This window comes from Lepidochelys kempii, chromosome 3 (genome assembly GCF_965140265.1).
Source record: "Lepidochelys kempii isolate rLepKem1 chromosome 3, rLepKem1.hap2, whole genome shotgun sequence".
Classification (NCBI taxonomy): domain Eukaryota; kingdom Metazoa; phylum Chordata; order Testudines; family Cheloniidae; genus Lepidochelys; species Lepidochelys kempii.
In genome coordinates, this window is record NC_133258.1 from 55,510,839 (window position 1) to 55,533,023 (window position 22,185).

Here is a 22,185-nt window from a genome sequence, read left to right on the forward strand (position 1 = left end):
TCGTGCTGGGATCGAGGGGTTTGGAGAGCGAGAGGGGGATCAGGGCTTGGGCAGGGGGTTGGGCCATGGGGAGAGGCTCAGGCGTGCAGGCTCCGAGCGGCGCTTACTTCAAGCGGCTCCCAGAAGCAGTGGCATGTCCCTTCTCTGGCCCCTACACATGGAGCGGGGCCATGCGGCTGCTTCTGGGAGCCACGCGGTGCGGCCCCCAACCCTGCACCCCAGAGCAGGGCCGTGCCACGGCTTCCGGGAGCCGTGTGGTGCGGCCCCCGCCCCAGTGCCCCAGGAGGGGCTTGTGGACCGGCTTAAAACGGCTCATGGGTCGGATCCGGCCCGCAGGCCGTAGTTTGCCCACCCCTGCTCTACAACCTGCTGCTATTAGGGTCTGCTGTAAGTCTTCACTAGAGAGAGAGAGGAAGGTTAGGCTTTCTGTGGTTCTAGTCGTTCAATAGTTTGACCTGATCCCATGTGATTTTAGGCAAGTCATTCAGTCTCTGTGGGCCTTAGATCCCCATAATCAAATGTGGATGATAGTCCTACCTCAAGGCGTGTTGTGAGGATTAATTAAAGATTGTGAGGCGCTCAGATACTATGGCAGAGGGGACCATAAAAGTGTGATCGATTGATAGAAAGAAAACTGCTAGGCTCTTGATCAAGCATAACGATCCAAGAGCTTTTAATTTTATTTTCATTGATCTTAGAGAGAGACCATGTTCTGAAACCCAGTAATGCTTGGTGTTATCCTTCTGAATGGTCTTTTATTTCATTCTTGTACATCAACATTTTCTTCAGGGGTGCTGGAACAATTTGTACAGTGGGGGTGCTGAGAGCCATTGAACCAAACTGTAAACCCTGTATATGATGTAAACCACGTCAAGTCAGGGGATGCAGCAGCACCACCAGCACCCTCACTTCCAACACCTATGATTTTCTTTGTCATTGAATGTAAACATTACAACAAAGAAAGCATCAGCTTCTGAATCGTTTTCCAAATACGATTACCTCTCCAAATGGACATCCAGTGTCATTCAGGAGAGAAGAAGTTTCTTCCCAACATTCTTGATTGAGTTTTCACATTGGTTGATTAATATATAACAACAATCTTCTCTATGATTCTTATTTTGAATAGGGAGATCAAGGTATTCCAGGGGACAGAGGTCCACAAGGTGAAAGAGGAAAACCTGGCCTTCCAGGAGAAAAGGGGGTTATAGGACCTACTGGACCACCAGGAGACAGAGGCTACCCAGGATCACCAGGTCATCACGGTTCCCCAGGTCCTCCAGGTCTTCCGGTAAGAAAATAAAGAGCTCTGGTTGGTTGCTGGTGGAACCTAGAGAAATAAACGCTGTGTGTTCTGGGGAGCAGAAATGAATCCATACATATCCAGTACAACACATCACAAATGCTGAAGTTACTTTGAGCTGTGTAATTGTTCAGTTATCAAAAGAAAAAAAATCAGTGCAAACAATCAAGACATCATTTTTAGTCTTCCTTTTTTGTTTGATGGTTTGTTAGTGTTCTTTACCTGAACTGTGGTAGCCTCTGCTAGACTGAAAATAGCTTAAGTTCAATTAATTAAATTTTGCTTTTGACAAATTGGATAGATGATTACTCAATACAATTAGTTTTATAAGTGAAGCTTCATAAAATAAAGACCTAAAATATAAGCTAAAGTATGTAAGAAAGAAACACATCCCAGCCCTCTCCCCAGAAATTAATACCTAAAAATAACACTAAATACTTCCTATTGCTGCATTGCTTCATTCACATGCCATCTGTTTTTTTCCACACACACACCATTGTGTTCTGAATATTTATTAACTTGGAAGACACAATCATTCAGACAATGGATATTTCACCCTCCTATGGTTTGAGTTATTCATCATATCAGCATTGATGATATTATTTTTGTTATTGTTATTTATTTTTTGTACTAAAGTAGCTAGTCCCCAATCAAGATTAGCATCTCATTGTGCTACAGGAACACAGAATAAGAGACAATCCCTCCCCACAAAGAGTTGACAATCTAAATAGACAAGTGACATACAAAGGGTGAGAATGATAAAACAACTCTACTGGACATCTTTAGAAAGTCTTTCACAGATTTGATAGTGACAAATTTGTGCTAAAACATATAACACAAAACATGCTTATTTTAATGATATAATCTGAAAATGTTGCTGTTATATTTCATAGGATCAGTAATTGTTCATAATATTATAATGTACCTGCAATAAACAGCCTTTGCAGCTAATTAAACACTTTAACTTCTCTTCAGTATTTAATCTCTAGCAAAAGCTGTACGTGTTTTGCTTTGTGTACTACACTATCCCGTGATTAAATGTATCTATTCAGCAGCATCAGACATGTTGCTTTCAGCATGTTCTGCTTCCACATTTTTAGATTACTGATTGTGTCCCCTGTTTGTTTTTCCATCAGGCTGACACAGTTTCATTTGAAGAAATGAAAAAATACATCAAACAAGAGGTTCTTAGGGTTTTTGAAGGTAAGGAAATCAAATGTTGTACAACTAAATATAAATCTTATCTTCTGTCCTAGATGTTTACTTCTGTATAGTCTTTGTGTACCTTTTCTAAAAAATTGTGCAAGAACATCCTTTCTGCTTGATTGACTATTTACACTTAGGTATCATAAGTGTTCAGCAACTATACAGTTTAGCTACAGCTAATCAGGAGAAAGATCTTGGAGTCATTGTGGATCATTCTCTGAAGACGTCCACACAGTGTGCAGAGGCAGTCAAAAAAGCAAATGGGATGTTAGGAATCATTAAAAAAGGGATAGAGACTAAGACAGAGAATATCTTATTGCCCTTATATAAATCCAGGGTATGCCCACATCTTTAATACTGCGTACAGATGTGGTCCCCTCATCTCAAAAAAGATATACTGGCATTAGAAAAGGTTCAGAAAAGGGCAATTGAAATGATTAAGGGTTTGGAATGGGTCCCATATGAGGAGAGATTAAAGAGGCTAGGACTTTTCAGCTTGGAAAAGAGGAGACTAAGGGGGGATATGATAGAGGTATATAAAATCATGAGTGGTGTGGAGAAAGTGAATGAGGAAAAGTTATTTACTTGTTCCCATAATATAAGAACTAGGGGCCACCAAATGAAATTAATGGGCAGCAGGTTTAAAACAAAGAAAAGGAAGTTCTTCTTCACTCAGTGCACAGTCAACCTGTGGAACTCCTTGCCTGAGGAGGTTGTCAAGGCTAGGACTATAAGAGACTTTAAAAGAGAACTGGATAAATTAATGGAGATTAAGTCCGTTAATGGCTATTTCCAGGATGGGTAAGGAATGATGTCCCTAACCTCTGTTTGTCAGAGGGTGGAGATGGATGGCAGGAGAGAGATCACTTGATCACTATCTGTTAGGTTCATTCCCTCTGGGATACCTGGCATTGGCCACTGTCGGTAGACAGGATACTGGGCTGGATGGATCTTCGGTCTGACCCAGTATGGCCTTTCTTATGTTCTTATAAAAGTGAAAGTCTATCTAATACAATCATATTCAAACAAATAACTGTTACTGCATGTTCAAAAATCTGTTAACCAGAACACTTTCTCATGCAATACAGCTTAACATTAAAAAACAAAGATTGTTCAAAATGTTAATAGCAATAGCAAAAGTAAAAAAAAAAAAAGAATAGAAATTAAAATTTGAAAAATAATAAATAATAGTTGGAATGTGAAGGGCCTGATCCCACAAGGTAAACTTCCCATTGTCTTATTGAATTAACTGGACAACTTTTAGGACTGTGCAATTTTATTTCCAACTAATTCAGAAGCTCCTCATTAATTGTGTTTTGATTTAAAAGAAAACAGTTCATATACGTTGTTAATGAAACCACAGTGTCTCTTAAATTACATTAACTGCCATTAGCTTTAAATCAAAAGCAGCTTCAAAAACAAGGTAGTATTTATTAAATTTAATTATCTTCCCTTGTGTCTTAGGTGGTAAAGGTATAGCTATTAAATGAAGGTTGTTAGTAATTTTAAATGAAGATATATGGTATTTACATATTTATTCTTATTATGCCATACTCTGATAGGTAAACTGTGTTCTGTGTTTCCAGATTCTTACATCTACTGATTTCTCAGTTTCCCATTGGTTGTACTTTTTGCCTTATACTCCTTATTTTTCTCACAAAAATTCAATTGTGTTAGGGTTATGTGACTTCCTTTACATCTCATTGGAGGACTTTCAATTATGTGCTTTGATTGGTTCATCAAGTTCATTAAGGCACAATTCCAGTCATTCTGTATTTATTGTAGCCCTTTTTCTTAAGTAGTGAACCATTATCCTGCTTGTTTGTTCTCTGTTAAAGATGGGTGAACTGATTTGGATAAAATAAAAATATTTAATTACCCCCAAAGATTAACCCAAAATACAAATATAGGCCAAACTGCCACTGGGTTGAGGTTCACTTAAAAAAAAATCTATTGTTCATGTTATACACATCTATCCTTATGGTTTCTAGTCAGGGCTGGAAGCAGAAGCACCAAATACCATGAATGGCTGTAGCATTTCTGACCTAGCCCAAGGCAGGTAGGGAGGAACTTGGAATGCTAGGAGCTTACATCAGTTTTGGGCAGTAGTGGCATAACTCTGAGGTCAATGAGCATAGCCAAAGCTGCATTCAGATTTTTCCATGTCACTGTTCAGGCTCTGGAGCAGACAGGGACATGGCTAGGTTCTCCTTTCCCTCCCTCAGACTGCATTGCCCATCCCAGAGTGGTCAGCGTGTGTCTCTGTCTGTCTCTCTCTCTCTCTCTTGCCTAGTCTACACTGCAGAGTTTTGTCATTAAAAGGCAGCTTTTGGCGACAGAACAGTGGAGGTGTACACACTGCAATGCCGCTTTTGGTGACAAAACTCTTCAGTTTCAGCAACAAAACCACCTTAACGAGAGGCATAAAGCTTTTTCTGGCAGTATAGACGTTTGTGTAGAGCAAATCATTAATGTGGAATGCTTCTCCCTTCCACGCTACAAACACAGAGGCAGGCAAGCGGGGCAGATGTGTGTGTGCATGTGAGAGACTGCTATGCTGTACAGAGTCAGGGAGGGAGGCAGGGGCTGATGTCGGGATGTCCCTCTCTCCCCACTTCAGGACTGGTTGCTTCCTGCGGCAGTCTGCACTTAGAGACAGCATGCCAACACACTCACTCTCCCAACATACGTACTCCCACAACCATGGGTGGCTCATATAATAGGCCATGGGAGGCTAAGTCTCCATTAACCCAGGCCGTGGCCTTGCCCATTCTCTGTTCTGAGGCACTGCCCTTGCTTCTCTTCTCCTCCAAAGCCAGCAGGGGCTCAGATCGGGTCGGTGGCCTGGAGCTCAGGGCTCGGTTGGCCAGCGGTCCAGGGAGGCTCGGGCCAGACTGGGGGTTGGCTGGTGCTCGGACCAGCTGGCAGCCCAGAGGTCAGGCCAGCTGGCATGGCTAGGGTGGGACAGCTGGCGGCTTGGGGAGGTTCAGCCGAGGCTCCTCAGCTGTGGGGTGGGCAGTTTGGGGCTGTGGCGGGATGGGGGGGCGGAAGGGACACGGTATGGGTGGGGCCTTGGGCAGAAGGGGCAGGACCGGGGGTCTAGCCTCACACATACACACTTCCCACCCTTTCTCTCACACACTCCCCCAACACACACACTGTCTCTGTCTCTCCCCACACACACACACCCGGTCACATACTTCCCCTTCCCCCACTTCAGTTGAAAAGCAGCTGGCTTTCTAGTAAGATGGCCGTGGAATAATGTGACGCTGTGCCTGTCCCATGAGGTATTCCAAACCCTTCCCAAAGCACCCTGCGGCCAATTGCCCAGTGGGATAGCTACCCACAGTGCCCTGCTTTCTGTGTCAATGCAAGAGCTGCTAGTGTGGATGCACTCTGCTGACACAAGAGTGTTTTTAATTAAAAGCTTTGGCAACAAAACTCTGCATTGTAGACATAGCCTCTAACTGGGGATGCAGGCTCTGGGGTGGGGCTGGGGATGAGGGGTTTTACGGTGCAGGAGGGGGCTCCGGGTTAGGGGGGATGAGGGATTCAGAATGTGGGAGGGGGCTGCAGGTTGAAGCAGGGGGTTGGAGTGTGGGAGGGGGTACAGGCTCTGGGCTGGAGGTGTGGGCTCTGGCATGGGGCCTGGGATGAGGGGTTTGGGGTGCAGGAGTGGGTATGGGCTCTGGGCTGGGGGTGTGGGCTGTAGGGTAGGGATGGGGATGAGGGGTTTGGGGTGCAGGATGGGGCTCTGGGCTATGGCAGGGGGTTGGCGTGAAATGGGGGGTGAGGGCTCTGGGCTGGAGCAGGGGTTGGGGTGCAGGAGGGGGCTGTCTCAGGGCCGGAGCAGGGGGTTGGGGATCAGGATCACCTCGGGCAGCTCCTGGTCAGTGGCACAGCGGGGCTAAGGCAGGATCCCTGCCTGTCCTGCGTCTGCGCCGCGCCCCAGAAGCAGCCAGCAGGTCCGGCTCCTGGCAGGGGGGCCAGGAGGCTCTGCACACTGCTCTTGCCTGCAGGCACCCCCCCAAACACTCTCATTGGCTGCAGTTCCCGGCCAATGGGTGTGCAGAGCCAGTGCTTGGGGCGATGGTAGCATGCAGAGCCCCATGGCCTCCCCACCTAGGAGCCAGACCTGCTGACCACTTCTGGGGCAGAGCGCAGTGCCAGGACAGGTAGGGACTAGCCTGACTTAGACCTGCAGCACTCTGACCAGACTTTTAACGGCCCGGTGGGCGGTGCTGACCAGAGCCGCCAGGGTCCCTTTTTGACCAGGCTTTCCAGTCAAAAACCGGACACCTGGTGACCCTACAGCTAATGCACACATTTCTGGCCATTCACAGACTGATTTAAACTGGATTGCAATCAACCTGCTAAGGCAGCTGGGATGGAAAGTCTACAGATGTTTTTCAAATATAAAGAATATTTAAAATTATTCAGCTTTTAAACTGCAATTAGACCCATGCCCATTTATTTGCCCATTTTTATCTCTGTGTTATAAAACTCATGAAATTACATGTATTATAATCATAATTATATTTAAAAAGTAAGTTGGTTCTCATAACCAATGTTTGCAATTAAACTACATAAAACTTGAGCGTATAAATATCTCGACTACCATGTGCAAAAGAATAAATGATGCAACAAGTGGATGAGAATAATGTTTGTTAAAAACTGTCTTGTTATTAATCTTTGTAATAAAACTACTCTATAAAGGAGAAGCATAATAACTAATAAATATGTAAAGTATTTTAAACCAAAATTGTTTACGTATTGCCAAATGTATTAATACATGTGTAAATAGATATACATAAAATAATAATTAGATTTAACTATTAGCTAAAATTGTTTTAACTATTAGTTATAACTGTTAGCTAGTTTAACATTTAACTTCAGCTGTAATAATGTATATAGTATATCATATGTATGACAGACAATCTAGAAACGTACTTAAACTTCACTTTTTGCACAGTTGTCTCATTCCAAAATATCTATTTAATTGTCCTTTCTCCAAAAATAAGTTAACCTAAAGAGTTATGATGACAGTTCTTTAGAAAAGATATGCATGTTAACTGCTTTTCTGCATGCTGTGTGTTCAGATGGAATTGTGTCATGTTAACTTCAGTCCTTGGTGTTGAAATATACATTGATACTCTCTTTACTCTTTGACATCTTTCCTTATTTATGTCTCCTCTTTATTTAAGAAATATTAAACAGTTTTTAAAAGGAGTTGAGATATTGGCTCAAGGCAATAATTGTCTTATTTTGAGTGTTCAGCCTCTGTCATGAATTACCAAAATATTTTCAAATTGTGAATGTTTCATGAATTTTAGGCCAGTTTATTCAGCCATTAATTCGCAATGTAGTCATTTGCTGTTCTATTTAAAAAGTTAGTTATCTAGTCAGGGAGCAGAAGTAATACCATGTCATTTTGGCAGATCTCCTTGCAGCATGAACGATGATAACCAAATAGTCAAAGCAAACCGTTAATGATAACTCATAGTTTGAAAAATATTTGTGGAAGCTATTCATCGCTTATATAAAAATAGCAAACACACATGAAAAAATCAGGACTGGTTCATGAACATTTCACTTACCAAAAAAGGATTATTATTTAAACAAATACATCAATCAGCTCTAGCATGTACACTAACTTCTCTGACCTTAATTGGGAATGCTCTGCTGTTTGTATTCACAGCTAGCACTAGTTTTGGTGTGGACGTTGAACACCAATAAGGCCTGTTTGTCTGTTTGTTTGTTTTTTCCTGTTTGAGGAATAAATTAGTATAGCCTTAAGAGAGAATTTTCCTATTTCCAGTCCTCAGTGGAAACTTACTTTCCCAAGGCCTTCTCCTCCCTGCCATCAGTTGGCTCTGCTTGGTTTCTGATGGCTTGATATAGCTCCCTCTTTCCCTTCTGCCATAGTGGTTACTGCGGAGCAAAGTTAGGGTTGAGTGTGCAGCCTTCTAAGCCCTGCAAAGCTCAGGAATCAAACCTGTCCCTCTAACATGTCAATCCAGGCACTAACAACTGGGCCAAACTGATTCAGAATAATAATCAGTTTGTTACAAGATTGGTGTGAGCCTGTTCCTGTAGTCACTCTGTAAGTGGAACTCCCACCGATGAGAATGGGAGTTCTGTACTTGGATTGGCTACAGGATCAGGCCCTATGTTTGTATGTTGTCATTCTTGCACAGAAATATTAAAAAAGCAGAACTTGCATGCTACAGAAAGTCATTTGTGCATATGTTTTTCTATGCAGAAGATCCAGGCCCATAAGTACAGTGATTTGGAGTCAGACATATGCAGGAAACCCAACAGTTGTGTTTCAAAATAGAATTGTACTTTGCCTGTTCTCTGCTCCATTTTTCACCTTAATATTTTATTTTCTGCCCGTGCTGCTCTTTATTCAAATTCTCTTCTGAATGGAATTCATGCCTAGAAATGTTCTGACTTGGAGTTAAAGTTTCGAATCCACAACATTAGAATGGATTCAAAATTATACACTAACAAACTTTGACCAGGAGTTGGACTGGACAACAGGTGATGGATCACTCAAAATTGCCTAGTTCTGTTCATTCCCTCTGAAGTATCTGGCACTGGCCGCTGTCAGAGACAGTATATTGGGCTAGATGGACCATTGGTCTGATTCTTTTGTAATATTAATATTTTAAATTGAAAATCTCTGCAGCAGACATGGTTGTAATTAGGAAATTGCCCAACCACCATAAACAGTTTCATTGCCACTCCAACAACTAGCCCAAAAGCTAAATCCAGAATATACCACTTTCAATTCCTGTATCTCAGAGGGAGTGAGCCAGCAAGACTTAGTGGAACTCACATCTCAGTGGTTTTTCTTCATTAATGAAGTCAGCATTTCCTCGTTCTCCACTCTGGGAAAAGGGTTATTTGCACCTCTCTGACAAATCAAGTGTCTGACAACTTTGACCTGGCTCTATTTTTAAATGTGATCACTTTAAGGTTCGACACTTCAGACACTCCATCAGGTCAGCATTTTTCTGAAAGTTAGTATAATGCCACGGTAACCAGAGAGGGAAATTCACCCCAGTGCAGAGGGCAGCCAGTACAAGGATGTGTACAATTTAAGTCCAACTTAAACCCTGTTTTTGAACCTTAAGTGGAATTATAGATCTTGTGTGGACTCTCTCCACAGGAATGAATTTCATTCTGCTTATATACTGTCTATTCTATAGTCATGTATCTGTATACTTCTATCACCAGCAGATGGTGGGAACTGTAAATAGTAAAAAAAAAAAAATGTACAGCAGAATATTAGTGATAGTGCTTATTCATTAAGTGCTCAGCTCTGGGAGGTGTAAGCACACCTGCCATTAAAGTCAAAGAGGTTGAAGGTTCTCAGTGCTTAAAAGAATATCCAACACCTCATAAGATCAAGGTATTAACTGTTTAAAGGATTAGCGAAAATCACTTCTGGTAACTAGTTCTGGATTAGTCTGGAAATTGAGGCTAGGGTTTAGTGATTTTCATATATTATGCTACCAAATCTCTTACACATTTTCTTTTCTATGTCCTTTGTTAATGAAGAGAGGATGGCTCAGTTTGTATCCCAACTGAAGCTGCCAGCTGCAATGTTAGCTTCCCACGGTCATGGGAAACCAGGTCCACCAGGAAAAGATGGATTACCAGGGCCACCAGGAGAACCTGGACCTCAAGGTAGGGTTTCTAATAAAATGTTCATAGATATTGTGATTTTAGTCTTCATATACTTGCTAATGATAGTTAAATTAGAACTACATATCTAGCTTCCTAATGATTAACTTTTAAAACAATACTACTGCATTTCCAGAGTAGATCTATAAATTTACCCATAGTAAATATGTGGTATTTACTTATTAAAGGTTTCAGAGTAGCAGCCGTGTTAGTCTGTATCCACAAAAAGAAAAGGAGTACTTGTGGCACCTTAGAGACTAACAAATTTATTTGAGCATAAGCTTTCGCAAGCTACAGCTCACTTCCTCGGATGCATGCAGTGGAAAATACAGTGGGGAGATTTTATATACACAGAGAACATGAAACAATGGGTGTTACCATACACACTGTAACAAGAGTGATCAGGTAAGGTGAGCTATTACCAGCAGGAGAGTGGCGGGGGGGACCTTTTGTAGTGATAATCAAGGGGGCCATTTCCAGCAGTTGATAAGAACATCTGAGGAACAGTGGGGGGGGGAGAAGGGGGGAAATAAACATGGGGAAATAGTTTTACTTTGTGTAATGACACATCCACTCACAGTCTTTATTCAAGCCTAAGTTAATTGTATCCAGTTTGCAAATTAATTTCAATTCAGCAGTCTCTCATTGGAGTCTGTTTTTGAAGTTTTTTTGTTGAAGAATTGCCACTTTTAGGTCTGTAATCGAGTGACCAAAGAGATTGAAGTGTTCTCCAACTGGTTTTTGAATGTTATAATTCTTGACGTCTGATTTATGTCCATTTATTCTTTTACATAGAGACTGTCCACTTTGGCCAATTTACATGGCAGAGGGGCATTGCTGGCACATGATGGCATATATCACATTGGTAGATGTGCAGGTGAACGAGCCTCTGATAGTGTGGCTGATGTGATTAGGCTCTATGATGGTGTCCCCTGAATAGATATGTGGACACAGTTGGCAACGGGCTTTGTTGCAAGGATAGGTTCCTGGGTTAGTGTTTTTGTTGGGTGGTGGGTGGTTGCTGGTGAGTATTTGCTTCAGGTTGGGGGGCTGTCTGTAAGCAAAGACTGGCCTGTCTCCCAAGATCTGTGAGAGTGATGGGTCGTCCTTCAGGATAGGTTGTAGATCCTTGATGATGTGTTGGAGAGGTTTTAGTTGGGGGCTGAAGATGATGGCTAGTGGCGCTCTCTTATTTTGTTTGTTGGGCCTGTCCTGTAGTAGGTGACTTCTGGGTACTCTTCTGGCTCTGTCAATCTGTTTCTTCACTTCAGCAGGTGGGTATTGTAGTTGTAAGAACGCTTGACAGAGATCTTGTAGGTGTTTGTTTCTGTCTGAGGGGTTGGAGCAAATGCGGTTGTATCGTAGAGCTTGGCTGGAGACAATGGATCGTGTGGTGTGGTCTGGATGAAAGCTGGAGGCATGTAGGTAAGCATAGCATTCAGTAGGTTTCTGGTATAGGGTGGTGTTTATGTGACCATCGCTTATTAGCACCGTAGTGTCCAGGAAGTGACTCTCTTGTGTGGACTGGTCCAGGCTGAGGTTGATGGTGGGATGGAAATTGTTGAAATCATGGTGGAATTCCTCAAGAGCTTCTTTTCCATGGGTCCAGATGATGAAGATGTCATCAATGTAGCACAAGTAGAGTAGGGGCATTAGGGGACGAGAGCTAAGGAAGCGTTGTTCTAAGTCAGCCATAAAAATGTTGGTGTACTGTGGGGCCATGCGGGTACCCATAGCAGTGCCGCTGATTTGAAGGTCTACATTGTCCCCAAATGTGAAATAGTTATGGGTGAGGACAAAGTCACAAAGTTCAGCCACCAGGTTTGCTGTGACATTATCAGGGATACTGTTCCTGACGGCTTGTAGTCCATCTTTGTGTGGAATGTTGGCGTAGAGGGCTTCTACATCCATAGTGGCTAGGATGGTGTTTTCAGGAAGATCACTGGTGGATTGTAGTTTCCTCAGGAAATCAGTGGTGTCTCGAAGATAGCTGGGAGTGCTGGTAGCTTAGAGCCTGAAGAGGGAGTCTACATAGCCAGACAATCCTGCTGTCAGGGTGCCAATGCCTGAGATGATGGGGCGTCCAGGATTTCCAGGTTTATGGATCTTGGGTAGCAGAATACCCCTGGTCTGAGTTCTAGGGGTGTGTCTGCGCGGATTTGTTCTTGTGCTTTTTCAGGGAGTTTCTTGAGCAGATGGTATAGTTTTTTTTGGTAACCCTCAGTGGGATCAGAGAGTAATGGCTTGTAGAAAGTGGTGTTGGAGAGCTGCCTAGCAGCCTCATGTTCATATTCCGACCTATTCATGACGACAGCACCTCCTTTGTCAGCCTTTTTGATTATGATGTCAGAGTTGTTTTTCAGGCTGTGGATGGCATTGTGTTCTGCACGGCTGAGGTTATGGGGCAAGTGATGCTGCTTTTCCACAATGTCAGCCCGTGCACATCGGCGGAAGCACTCTATGTAGAAGTCCAGTCTGTTGTTTCGACCTTCAGGAGGAGTCCACCCAGAATCCTTCTTTTTGTAGTCTTGGTAGGAAGGTCTCTGTGGGTTAGTATGTTGTTCAGAGGTGTGTTGGAAATATTCCTTGAGTCGGAGACGTTGAAAATAGGATTCTAGGTCACCACAGAACTGTATCATGTTCGTGGGGGTGGAGGGGCAGTAGGAGAGGGCCCGAGATAGGACTGATTCTTCTGCTGGGCTAAGAGTATAGTTGGATAGATTAACAATATTGCTGGGTGGGTTAAGGCCCCTTGTGGCATGTAGTAGTTTAGATAGTTTAGTGTCCTTTTTCTTTTGTAGAAAAGCAAAGTGTGTGTTGTAAATGGCTTGTCTAGTTTTAGTAAAGTCCAGCCATGAGGAAGTTTGTGTGGAAGGTTGTTTTTTTATGAGAGCATCCAGTTTTGAGAGCTCATTCTTAATCTTTCCCAGTTTGCTACAGAGGATGTTGATCAGGTGGTTCCGCAGTTTCTTTGAGAGTGTGTGGCACCAGCTGTCAGCACAGTCTGTGTAGTATTTAGATTGTAATGGATTGTTTACCTTCAGTCCTTTTGGTATGATGTCCATCTGTTTGCATTTGGAAAGGAAGATGATGTCTGTCTGTATCTATATGAGTTTTTTCATGAAGTTGATAGATTTCCACTCCATACAGCTAAATTCAGTGCCCTGCATAATGACAGGTTTCAGAGTAGCAGCCGTGTTAGTCTGTAGCCGCAAAATGAAAAGGAGTACTTGTGGCACCTTAGAGACTAACAAATTTATTTGAACATAAGCTTTCGTGAGCTACAGCTCACTTCCTCGGATGCATGCAGTGGAAAATACAGTGGGGAGATTTTATATGCACAGAGAACATGAAACAATGGGTGTTACCATACACACTGTAACAAGAGTGATCAGGTAAGCTGAGCTATTACCAGCAGGAGAGTGGGGGGGAGGACGGGAACCTTTTGTAGTGGTCATCAAGGGGGCCATTTCCAGCAGTTCACACAAAAGTGTGAGGAACAGTGGGTGGGGGAGAGGGGGAATAAGCCTGGGGAAATAGCTTTCATCCAGATCACACCACACGATCCATTGTCTACAGCCAAGCTCTACGATACAACCGCATTTGCTCCAACCCCTCAGACAGAAACAAACACCTACAAGATCTCTATCAATCATTCTTACAACTACAATACCCACCTGCTGAAGTGAAGAAACAGATTGACAGAGCCAGAAGAGTACCCAGAAGTTAGCTACTACAGGACAGGCCCAACAAAAAAATAACAGAACGTCACTAGTCATCATCTTCAGCCCCCAACTAAAACCTCTCCAACGCATCATCAAGAATCTACAACCTATCCTGAAGGACGACCCATCACTCTCACAGATCTTGGGAGACAGGCCAGTCTTTGCTTACAGACAGCCCCGCAACCTGAAGCAAATACTCACCAGCAACCACCCAACAAAAACACTAACCCAGGAACCTATCCTTGCAACAAAGCCTGTTGCCAACTGTGTCCACATATCTATTCAGGGGACACCATCATAGGGCCTAATCACATCAGCCACACTATCAGAGGCTCGTTCACCTGCACATCTACCAATGTGATATATGCCATCATGTGCCAGCAATGCCCCTCTGCCATGTAAATTGGCCAAAGTGGACAGTCTCTATGTAAAAGAATAAATGGACATAAATCAGATGTCAGGAATTATAACATTCAAAAACCAGTTGGAGAACACTTCAATCTCTTTGGTCACTCGATTACAGACCTAAAAGTGGCAATTCTTCAACAAAAAAACTTCAGAAACAGACTCCAACGAGAGACTGCTGAATTGAAATTAATATGCAAACTGGATACAATTAACTTAGGCTTGAATAAAGACTGTGAGTGGATGTGTCATTACACAAAGTAAAACTATTTCCCCATGTTTATTTCCCCCCTTCTCCCCCCCCCCACTGTTCCTCAGATGTTCTTATCAACTGCTGGAAATGGCCCATCTTGATGATCACTACAAAAGATTCCCCTCCCCCCACTCTCCTGCTGGTAATAGCTCACCTTACCTGATCACTCTTGTTACAGTGTGTATGGTAACACCCATTGTTTCATGTTCTCTGTGTATATAAAATCTCCCCACTGTATTTTCCACTGCATGCATCCGAGGAAGTGAGCTGTAGCTCACGAAAGCTCATGCTCAAATAAATTGGTTAGTCTCTAAGGTGCCACAAGTACTCCTTTTCTTTTTACTTATTAAAAACGTCTAATCAATGCATTTTATTCTAATAAATGATAGCTTATCTAAACCTGCTATAGAAGTAATTTGGTTCAAAACACATTCACATGGAAGAAAAACTATACCAATGCTCAATTGTAGCTCTTAACCTGGTTACTAGAAATGTGCATCAGATATGTTATCTCCTGAAAAGCAAAGATTTGAGCTCTAAGTCTGAGTTCTTGCAGCTCTGATCCAGAGACAACACTGATGAGAAAAGACTGAAGGCAAAGAATATTCCCCATATAATGTATCTCTCTTACAGTGAAGTCATTTATGTTCACAAAACAGCTTCGCAGTAATTGGATTTTCACTATATTCAAAACTGCAAATTGCACAATGCAGTGCACTGAAACAATTTGGGACTTTGATTCTTCTGTCCTGTCCTTCACTATAGATGTAGTTTCACAGAAACTGAGCTCATTATAATTGAATTCTCCTTTATTTCAGCACAAACCACGCTAGCATGGGAAATTAATAGGGAAAGGATGGCAGAAGAATTTATAAAATATATAAAAATGATTTGGGGATAGTATATAATTTACAGTATATGTATAGGTAGTTCTTAATTATTATCTTTTGTTAGTTTGGTCTGCTCTGGAGTCAGAGCAAGTCAGACTGGAATGAAGAACATGAAAGCAAATCTGAAGATGTGTGGCATGGAGAGCTAAAAGAAGAGTAAAGACTATTAACACTGATAAGAGCAAACCCTTGACTGAAGCTTGAAAAATGTGATGAGCTCAGAATAAGAAGAACAAACAAGAATAAAGGATCAAGGAAGGCAAGAAAAGGGATTAGAGTTTTACAACAGTGACTTGTTCATTATCTAAATATTCAGATCACTGTAAATGGTCAACTTTAATCCCACTGTTAGATTGTTCAATGAGATTGTACATGGTAGATACTCTCAGAAGTAGTAAACGGTAATACCAATTACTTCAAGTTAGTGAGTTTCAAGAAGTGAAGATGATAGCTATACACAGAAAAATTAAGCTTATTTTTTGTGCTTTATTCTTAAGTAAAAGTAGTTACCCATTGATACAGGATTCCCACATACTTTACCCTTCATTTCAGTACACTGTTTCAGTATATAAAATAACAAGACTTGAGCTAAATGAGAGGCATTCCCACCTCTGATGCATAAAAAATAGACATGTTAACATAAAATTGCACTTTAAAGGAAAGGAAAAGCAAAAGTTTGACCTACCTACCCCTACATCAGCAGTGAGAAACCAAAGAGGACAGACAAGCACTAGATGCCCTTCCCTGCTATGCCTGTTCATTTCATTCTTGGGTGCAGGCAACAAAATTTAAAATACTGAGCAGACAGAGACCATTACAAATGTAGTAGACAGACTCTTCAGGGAAGCATGTAACATACATGTGTGTCTCGCCTCAGAAAGGTAGCATGTTATGTGAATGTGTGTCTAGATTCAGCAGGGTATGTTCATGTGCACAGCTGGTATACCAGAGAGATAATGTGCACGGGATTGGTTATTTTAAACTGCAGTTCTACCATTGCTTTTTGAGAAGAGTAAAGGTATAGGTTACCAGTGTGTAAGTGCTTCAGTGCTCAAATTTTAAAAAAAAACATTCATACTTAAGGGATCACTAGACCATTGGGAGCAGATTCATAAAATTTTAAATGAAGCTCAGAATTGTTCCCTGCAAGCCTTGAAAATGTTCATAGAGTCATAGAATCATAGAATATCAGGGTTGGAAGGGACCTCAGGAGGTCATCTGGTCCAACCCCCCTGCTCAAAGCAGGACCAATCCCCAACTAAATCATCCCAGCCAGGGCTTTGTCAAGCCTGACGTTAAAAACCTCAAAGGAAGGAGATTCCACCACCTCTTGGTAACACATTCCAGTGCTTCACCATCCTCCTAGTGGAAAAGTTTTTCCTAATATCCAACCTAAACCTCCCCCACTGCAACTTGAGACCATTACTCCTCGTTCTGTCATCTGCTACCACTGAGAACAGTCTAGATCCATCCTCTTTGGAACCCCCTTTCAGGTAGTTGAAAGCAGCTATCAAATCCCGCCTCATTCTTCTCTTCCGCAAACTAAACAATCCCAGTTCCCTCAGCCTCTCCTCATAAGTCATGTGTTCCAGTCCTCTAATAATTTTTGTTGCCCTCCGCTGCACTCTTTCCAATTTTTCCACATCCTTCTTGTAGTGTGGGGCCCAAAACTGGACACAGTACTTCAGATGAGGCCTCACCAATGTCGAATAGAGGGGAACGATCACATCCCTCGATCTGCTGGCAATGCCCCTACTTATACAGCCCAAAATGCTGTTAGCCTTCTTGGCAACAAGGGCACACTGTTGACTCATATCCAGCTTCTCGTCCACTGTAACCCCTAGGTCCTTTTCTGCAGAACTGCTGTCTAGCCATTCGGTCCCTAGTCTGTAGCGGTGCATGGGATTCTTTCATCCTAAGTGCAGGACTCTGCACTTGTCCTTGTTGAACCTCACCAGATTTCTTTTTGCCCAATCCTCTAATTTGTCTAAGTTCCTCTGTATCCTATCCCTACCCTCCAACCTATCTACCACTCTTCCCAGGTCAGTGTCTTCTTCAAACTTGCTGAGGGTGCAATCCACTCCATCCTCCAGATCATTAATGAAGATATTGAACAAAACTGGCCCGAGGACCGACCCTTGGGGCACTCTGCTTGATGCCAGCTGCCAACTAGACATGGAGCCATTGATCACTACCCGTTGAGCCCGACAATCTAGCCAGCTTTCTATCCACCTTATAGTCCATTTGTCCAGCCCATACTTCTTTAACTTGCTGGCAAGAATACATGTTCCTACAATGCAAGGAAAAACTGATGTTAACCTCATTGGTAGGTGCATCAGACAAAATGTATCAGGTACAAATAATTGTGATGTTACATTAGGATTGCAGTGAAATGGTATAATATCAACAAAAAGTTGCAGCACAGATGCTGGAATATAGGAGTAGCAGTGAAGCTGTTAGGCTAAATGTAATAGTGGCTGCGAGTTTTTTACATTTCTTTTTAATTTTTTAAAAGTAAATATACAGTACGAATACTGTAACATAATACTATAAGGCAGTGTTACCAGTGAAATGTAAAACAACAGCTTAATTGGTACTCCGTGGACTTTACTATACTATATGCAGAATCTTAAAGGAAACAAATGGCATACAAAAATATATGCAATTGATTTACGTGTTATTTGCCACAGTAGCATTCATGTGAGGCTATATTCTGTTCAAAGTTATAGTAATTAACTTAATCAACTCGATTGATTAAAGTGAGTTTGCACAAGTGTAACTGAAAGCAAGAAGGGAAGGGCAGAGCTCTTTCTGTATGAAGCAGTTTGTTTTTCATACCATATTACACCAGAGCATCAGCAGTAAACATGATCCTTGCAACCACAGATTTGGCTGAACTGGCCCTACACACAAAATATCCATGGGAGATCAGACAGGAGAATTTTTTTCTTACAACTGTTTATGATATGGTCTCTTGTATATAAGAGATCTTTAATATCTAGATTTTTTACACAGTAAAATGCACCAGATATTTTGGCATTGTTGTCCGTTACCTTCTCATGTATGCTAAAGAGCCTCATATATCTCTAGACACTACTCATGTAACTCCCATGAGTATCAGTGGAGGGGAGAAGAGACTCAGGACTGCATACAAAAAATCCTGTTGAAGCTTTTCTGAATTAAATAATTCAGTGACTTTTCTCCTCCAAAATGCTCAGGCATGTAATTGAGTAGTGATGCTGCTGACAGACTATTAATGATGATGATATTGGCAGTTAGTACTATATTGAAACTGTATATAAAATTCCAGTCAAATCAGTCTATGAGAAGAAAACAGCACTTTACCATTTTAGTATATATATTTTTGCACACTACTCAGTGTTTACCAAAACTATCCACATAGGATACTGATGTACCTATATCTTTTGGGTACTTGTTGTTTTAAGAATTACAACAAAATAAAACTTCCAGAACACAATTAAAAGTCTTTAGGAAACCTGTTGCCTTTGTGAACTTTTTGAATTAAATTAAAACCTGTTACTGAAGTTGTAACTCTGCCAACAGAAAATACACAGCATCGTATCTGTGTCTGGGTCTTTTGTAATAAACCTAAAACCTTGCTTAGGTGGATAGTAATATTCCTCTGTGCCTCATATGAGTTTGTTAAAAATTTGCTCAGGTAGGTTGAAATATTATCCTCCAGAAGTGGAATCATGGGACCTACTTCTGCATAAAATATACCTCACATAAAATCGACTGTTTTATTGCAAGAGTTAAATACTGGATTGTTTCAGAAAGGTGCTCCAATAATATACTTACATGTTTTTCTTATTGTTCTCACACTGTAAAATAAAGCATTATTTTTAGAAAAGTTACCTGAGAAATGTTTTATTAAATGTTGGTATCATTGAAATTTACTATGCCAATATGTACAAAATACTCATTTGTATATGTACTCAAACACAGTTAGCCATTGTTTATACTATTTTCACTCATACAGTGTGCCTAGGTGGACTGCTGTATATATTATTGGTTTTGAGGGTTTTTTTATTATTGACTTGAAATTCAGTAATGTTTACAGAATTTGTCAGTCTGCATCAGTCCCTTGCTGACCACTTTATTATGTACACATGATACGTTATAGAGATTGTAAACATGATGTATTTTAAATGTGATTTCTTTGTGCCCCATGCATATAGAAATACAAAACATAAATGATTAATGGTAGCACTGTTTTGTTAAAGTATAATTAGCTGGGTTTGTTCTGATAAACTGTACTCTAACTACTAACTGTAAAATTAAGGTGAATAGAGATATAATAAATAGGAAATGTAATCAGCTTCTTAATTATGTGGTTGACCTTCACGAACAGTAGCAACTGCAATGAATTGCACAAAAGTGCCATAGCCAGCTAACTTATGTGGTCGCAAATACTGTTAATCATGGCAATTTAAAAACAAATTCAAGATCCATTAATGAATATAAGCTTCCTCCCCTTTCCTACTGGGGGTTTCACAGTTGTGTGTGGATCTCTTAGACAGTTCTGTTCGATAGGACTCAGCTACCAGAATGCACAGCTGATGTAAAGAGAGCTTTTTTTCTCTCTGAATTATTCAATTGCTTGTTTTCTGTTTAGATACCTGCCTGTTTTCATATGATTGTCCTGTCATGCATGTCACATTGCATGCATATTCTACTGATTTGGATTTTATGCACTCCAATTATCATTTCAGTGTTAACTTGAGGGGGAATGTTGGGATGTTGAGAGAGGAGAATAAATTACCAATCACTGCTTTGCTCTGAGACCAAGGATGATGGCAGTTGATAATAGGTTTTCTGTTTAAATTTAAGATGAACTTGTGTTTAATAGAAAAATTGTATGAATCTGCGTACCGTTCTATTGTACAGTTTTGTTTGGTGCCTGCAATAGTTATATGTCCTCCCATTTTCTTCTTGAGTTGTCACATGAAGTGGGGTTGCCATATAGTACTGCTAACTGACTACTTCAGCCATACAGCTGCCAGTCCCATTATTGTTCAAATAACAATTGACACAGTGCTCATTGGTCACCTCACAAACCTTCTCTTCTAATTTTCCTCTCATCAGGGGACAGCTGCTCCAAAAAGGAGCAGCTTACTTGGCATAGTATGACACTGGAAATATATTGGTACCTTATCCACAGCAGATTTAATCTTCTCTGTTGCAATTCTATATTTAACCAGGGATGGATCATTAATTCTCAGTGTATGTCACTACCCCACCCATACACACAGACACTTTTACTCTTGCATGGAGGAGGAGGAATGGGCCTCCCAAAAATCCTTATAAAAGTTAGGTGTTGGTGTCAGATTTGTTATTCCTCTTAAACTGTATTTATTTTCCATCAGTCATTTTGCTTTAATGTAAAAGTCACAGGCCTGTTTTTTGACTATGAGGGAAATGGTAAGGAATATTATTATTTCAGTGACCCTTGTACTGCTATTCTAAGGACATCCAGAGTTTTCCCAGCTGATGGAACCATCTTGACGACTTGCCAAGAAACAGACGGGCTGAACCTAATTTGCATGCAGCTGAGGGCTGAATTTGTTTGCATACAGTTGAACAAACGTAGCCACTCATCTTCAGTACAGAGTAGTGGCCTGTGCAGAGTGCAAATCCAAATGTGCCGTTCACAGTTATTGAGCATGTGAGCAGTAGTCCGTTGCATGCTGGAACATATAATCTTCACAGGCTCTAACAACACTGTATTAAAATTGAAGACTGCTGTGGATGTACGCTATAACTAAAGGGCTTCCCCCTCACCCCATTTATATAGTGGCATAGCTGTGCATAGTACTTTACAAACCCACAGGAGGATGAAGGCCAGCCCAAGAATCTTACAATCTAAAGTACACACATAATACAAATGATACAAATTTAGATGCAGTAGCTCCTGGGAGATGTTGAGCTACCAGTGGTCAGAAAGTTTGACTACCTTGGTATATAAGCTATCCTCTGGCATTGTATTTTATTCAATACAATGAGCCCATTGTAGTGAATTAGGTCAGTTAAACAGACTGTCAAGTCCCATAATCTTTCTTTAGATACATTGTAGGCAGGTTTTTTTACTTTTTCTACTACACCTAATTTTTGGTTTGGTACCATATATCATTTCACCCTGTGGCTAATCCTGAAGCAAGATATACATTCAGTTTTTTTATCCTGGACTCTTTACCAAAGTAGCAGAAAAACTTTGGAAAGGGTGAAGCCAGCTGATCCATTGATACTCTTCTGTCTCAGGATCCGTCAGTTACTGGTAGAAATCTTCCCATGTGTGATAGAAGGAAGGTAAATAGTACAATAGCTGGATTACCAGGCCTTGGAAAGAATGGGCATCAGTTTTCACGTTTGTTTTGGTAGTTACTGTGTCAGTAAGGTGCCTAGAAAAAAGATTGTTATAATTACAGGGCACTCTTATTCTTTTTATCCTTTTTAGGTTACAGAGGACAGAAGGGGGAAAGAGGTGAGCCTGGTATTGGACTCCCAGGTAATCCTGGTCCACCTGGACCTTCAGGTAAATGTCTCTAGCTTTATCATTGTAAAACAAATACACCCTCTTTGGACGTGATTCTGATCTCACACCAGTTTTATACCAGTATGACTCCATTGATTTTTATAAGGTAACCCCTGATTTTCTTTGGTTTGAGGTCAGAATCAGACTCCATGCCTCTTGCG

General features: G+C 41.3%; 1 protein-coding gene across 1 annotated transcript in view; it reads left to right on the forward strand.

Annotated features, from left to right (window-relative positions):
• The window catches only part of COL19A1 (collagen type XIX alpha 1 chain), a 337,043-nt gene that overhangs the window by 305,149 nt on the left and 9,709 nt on the right, over positions 1 to 22,185 (forward strand). The window contains exons 45-48 of the mRNA XM_073336362.1: positions 1,127 to 1,288; positions 2,437 to 2,503; positions 10,073 to 10,201; positions 21,947 to 22,024. Coding sequence (XP_073192463.1) covers positions 1,127 to 1,288; positions 2,437 to 2,503; positions 10,073 to 10,201; positions 21,947 to 22,024 — 436 coding nt within the window. The remainder of the gene's footprint in view (positions 1 to 1,126; positions 1,289 to 2,436; positions 2,504 to 10,072; positions 10,202 to 21,946; positions 22,025 to 22,185) is intronic.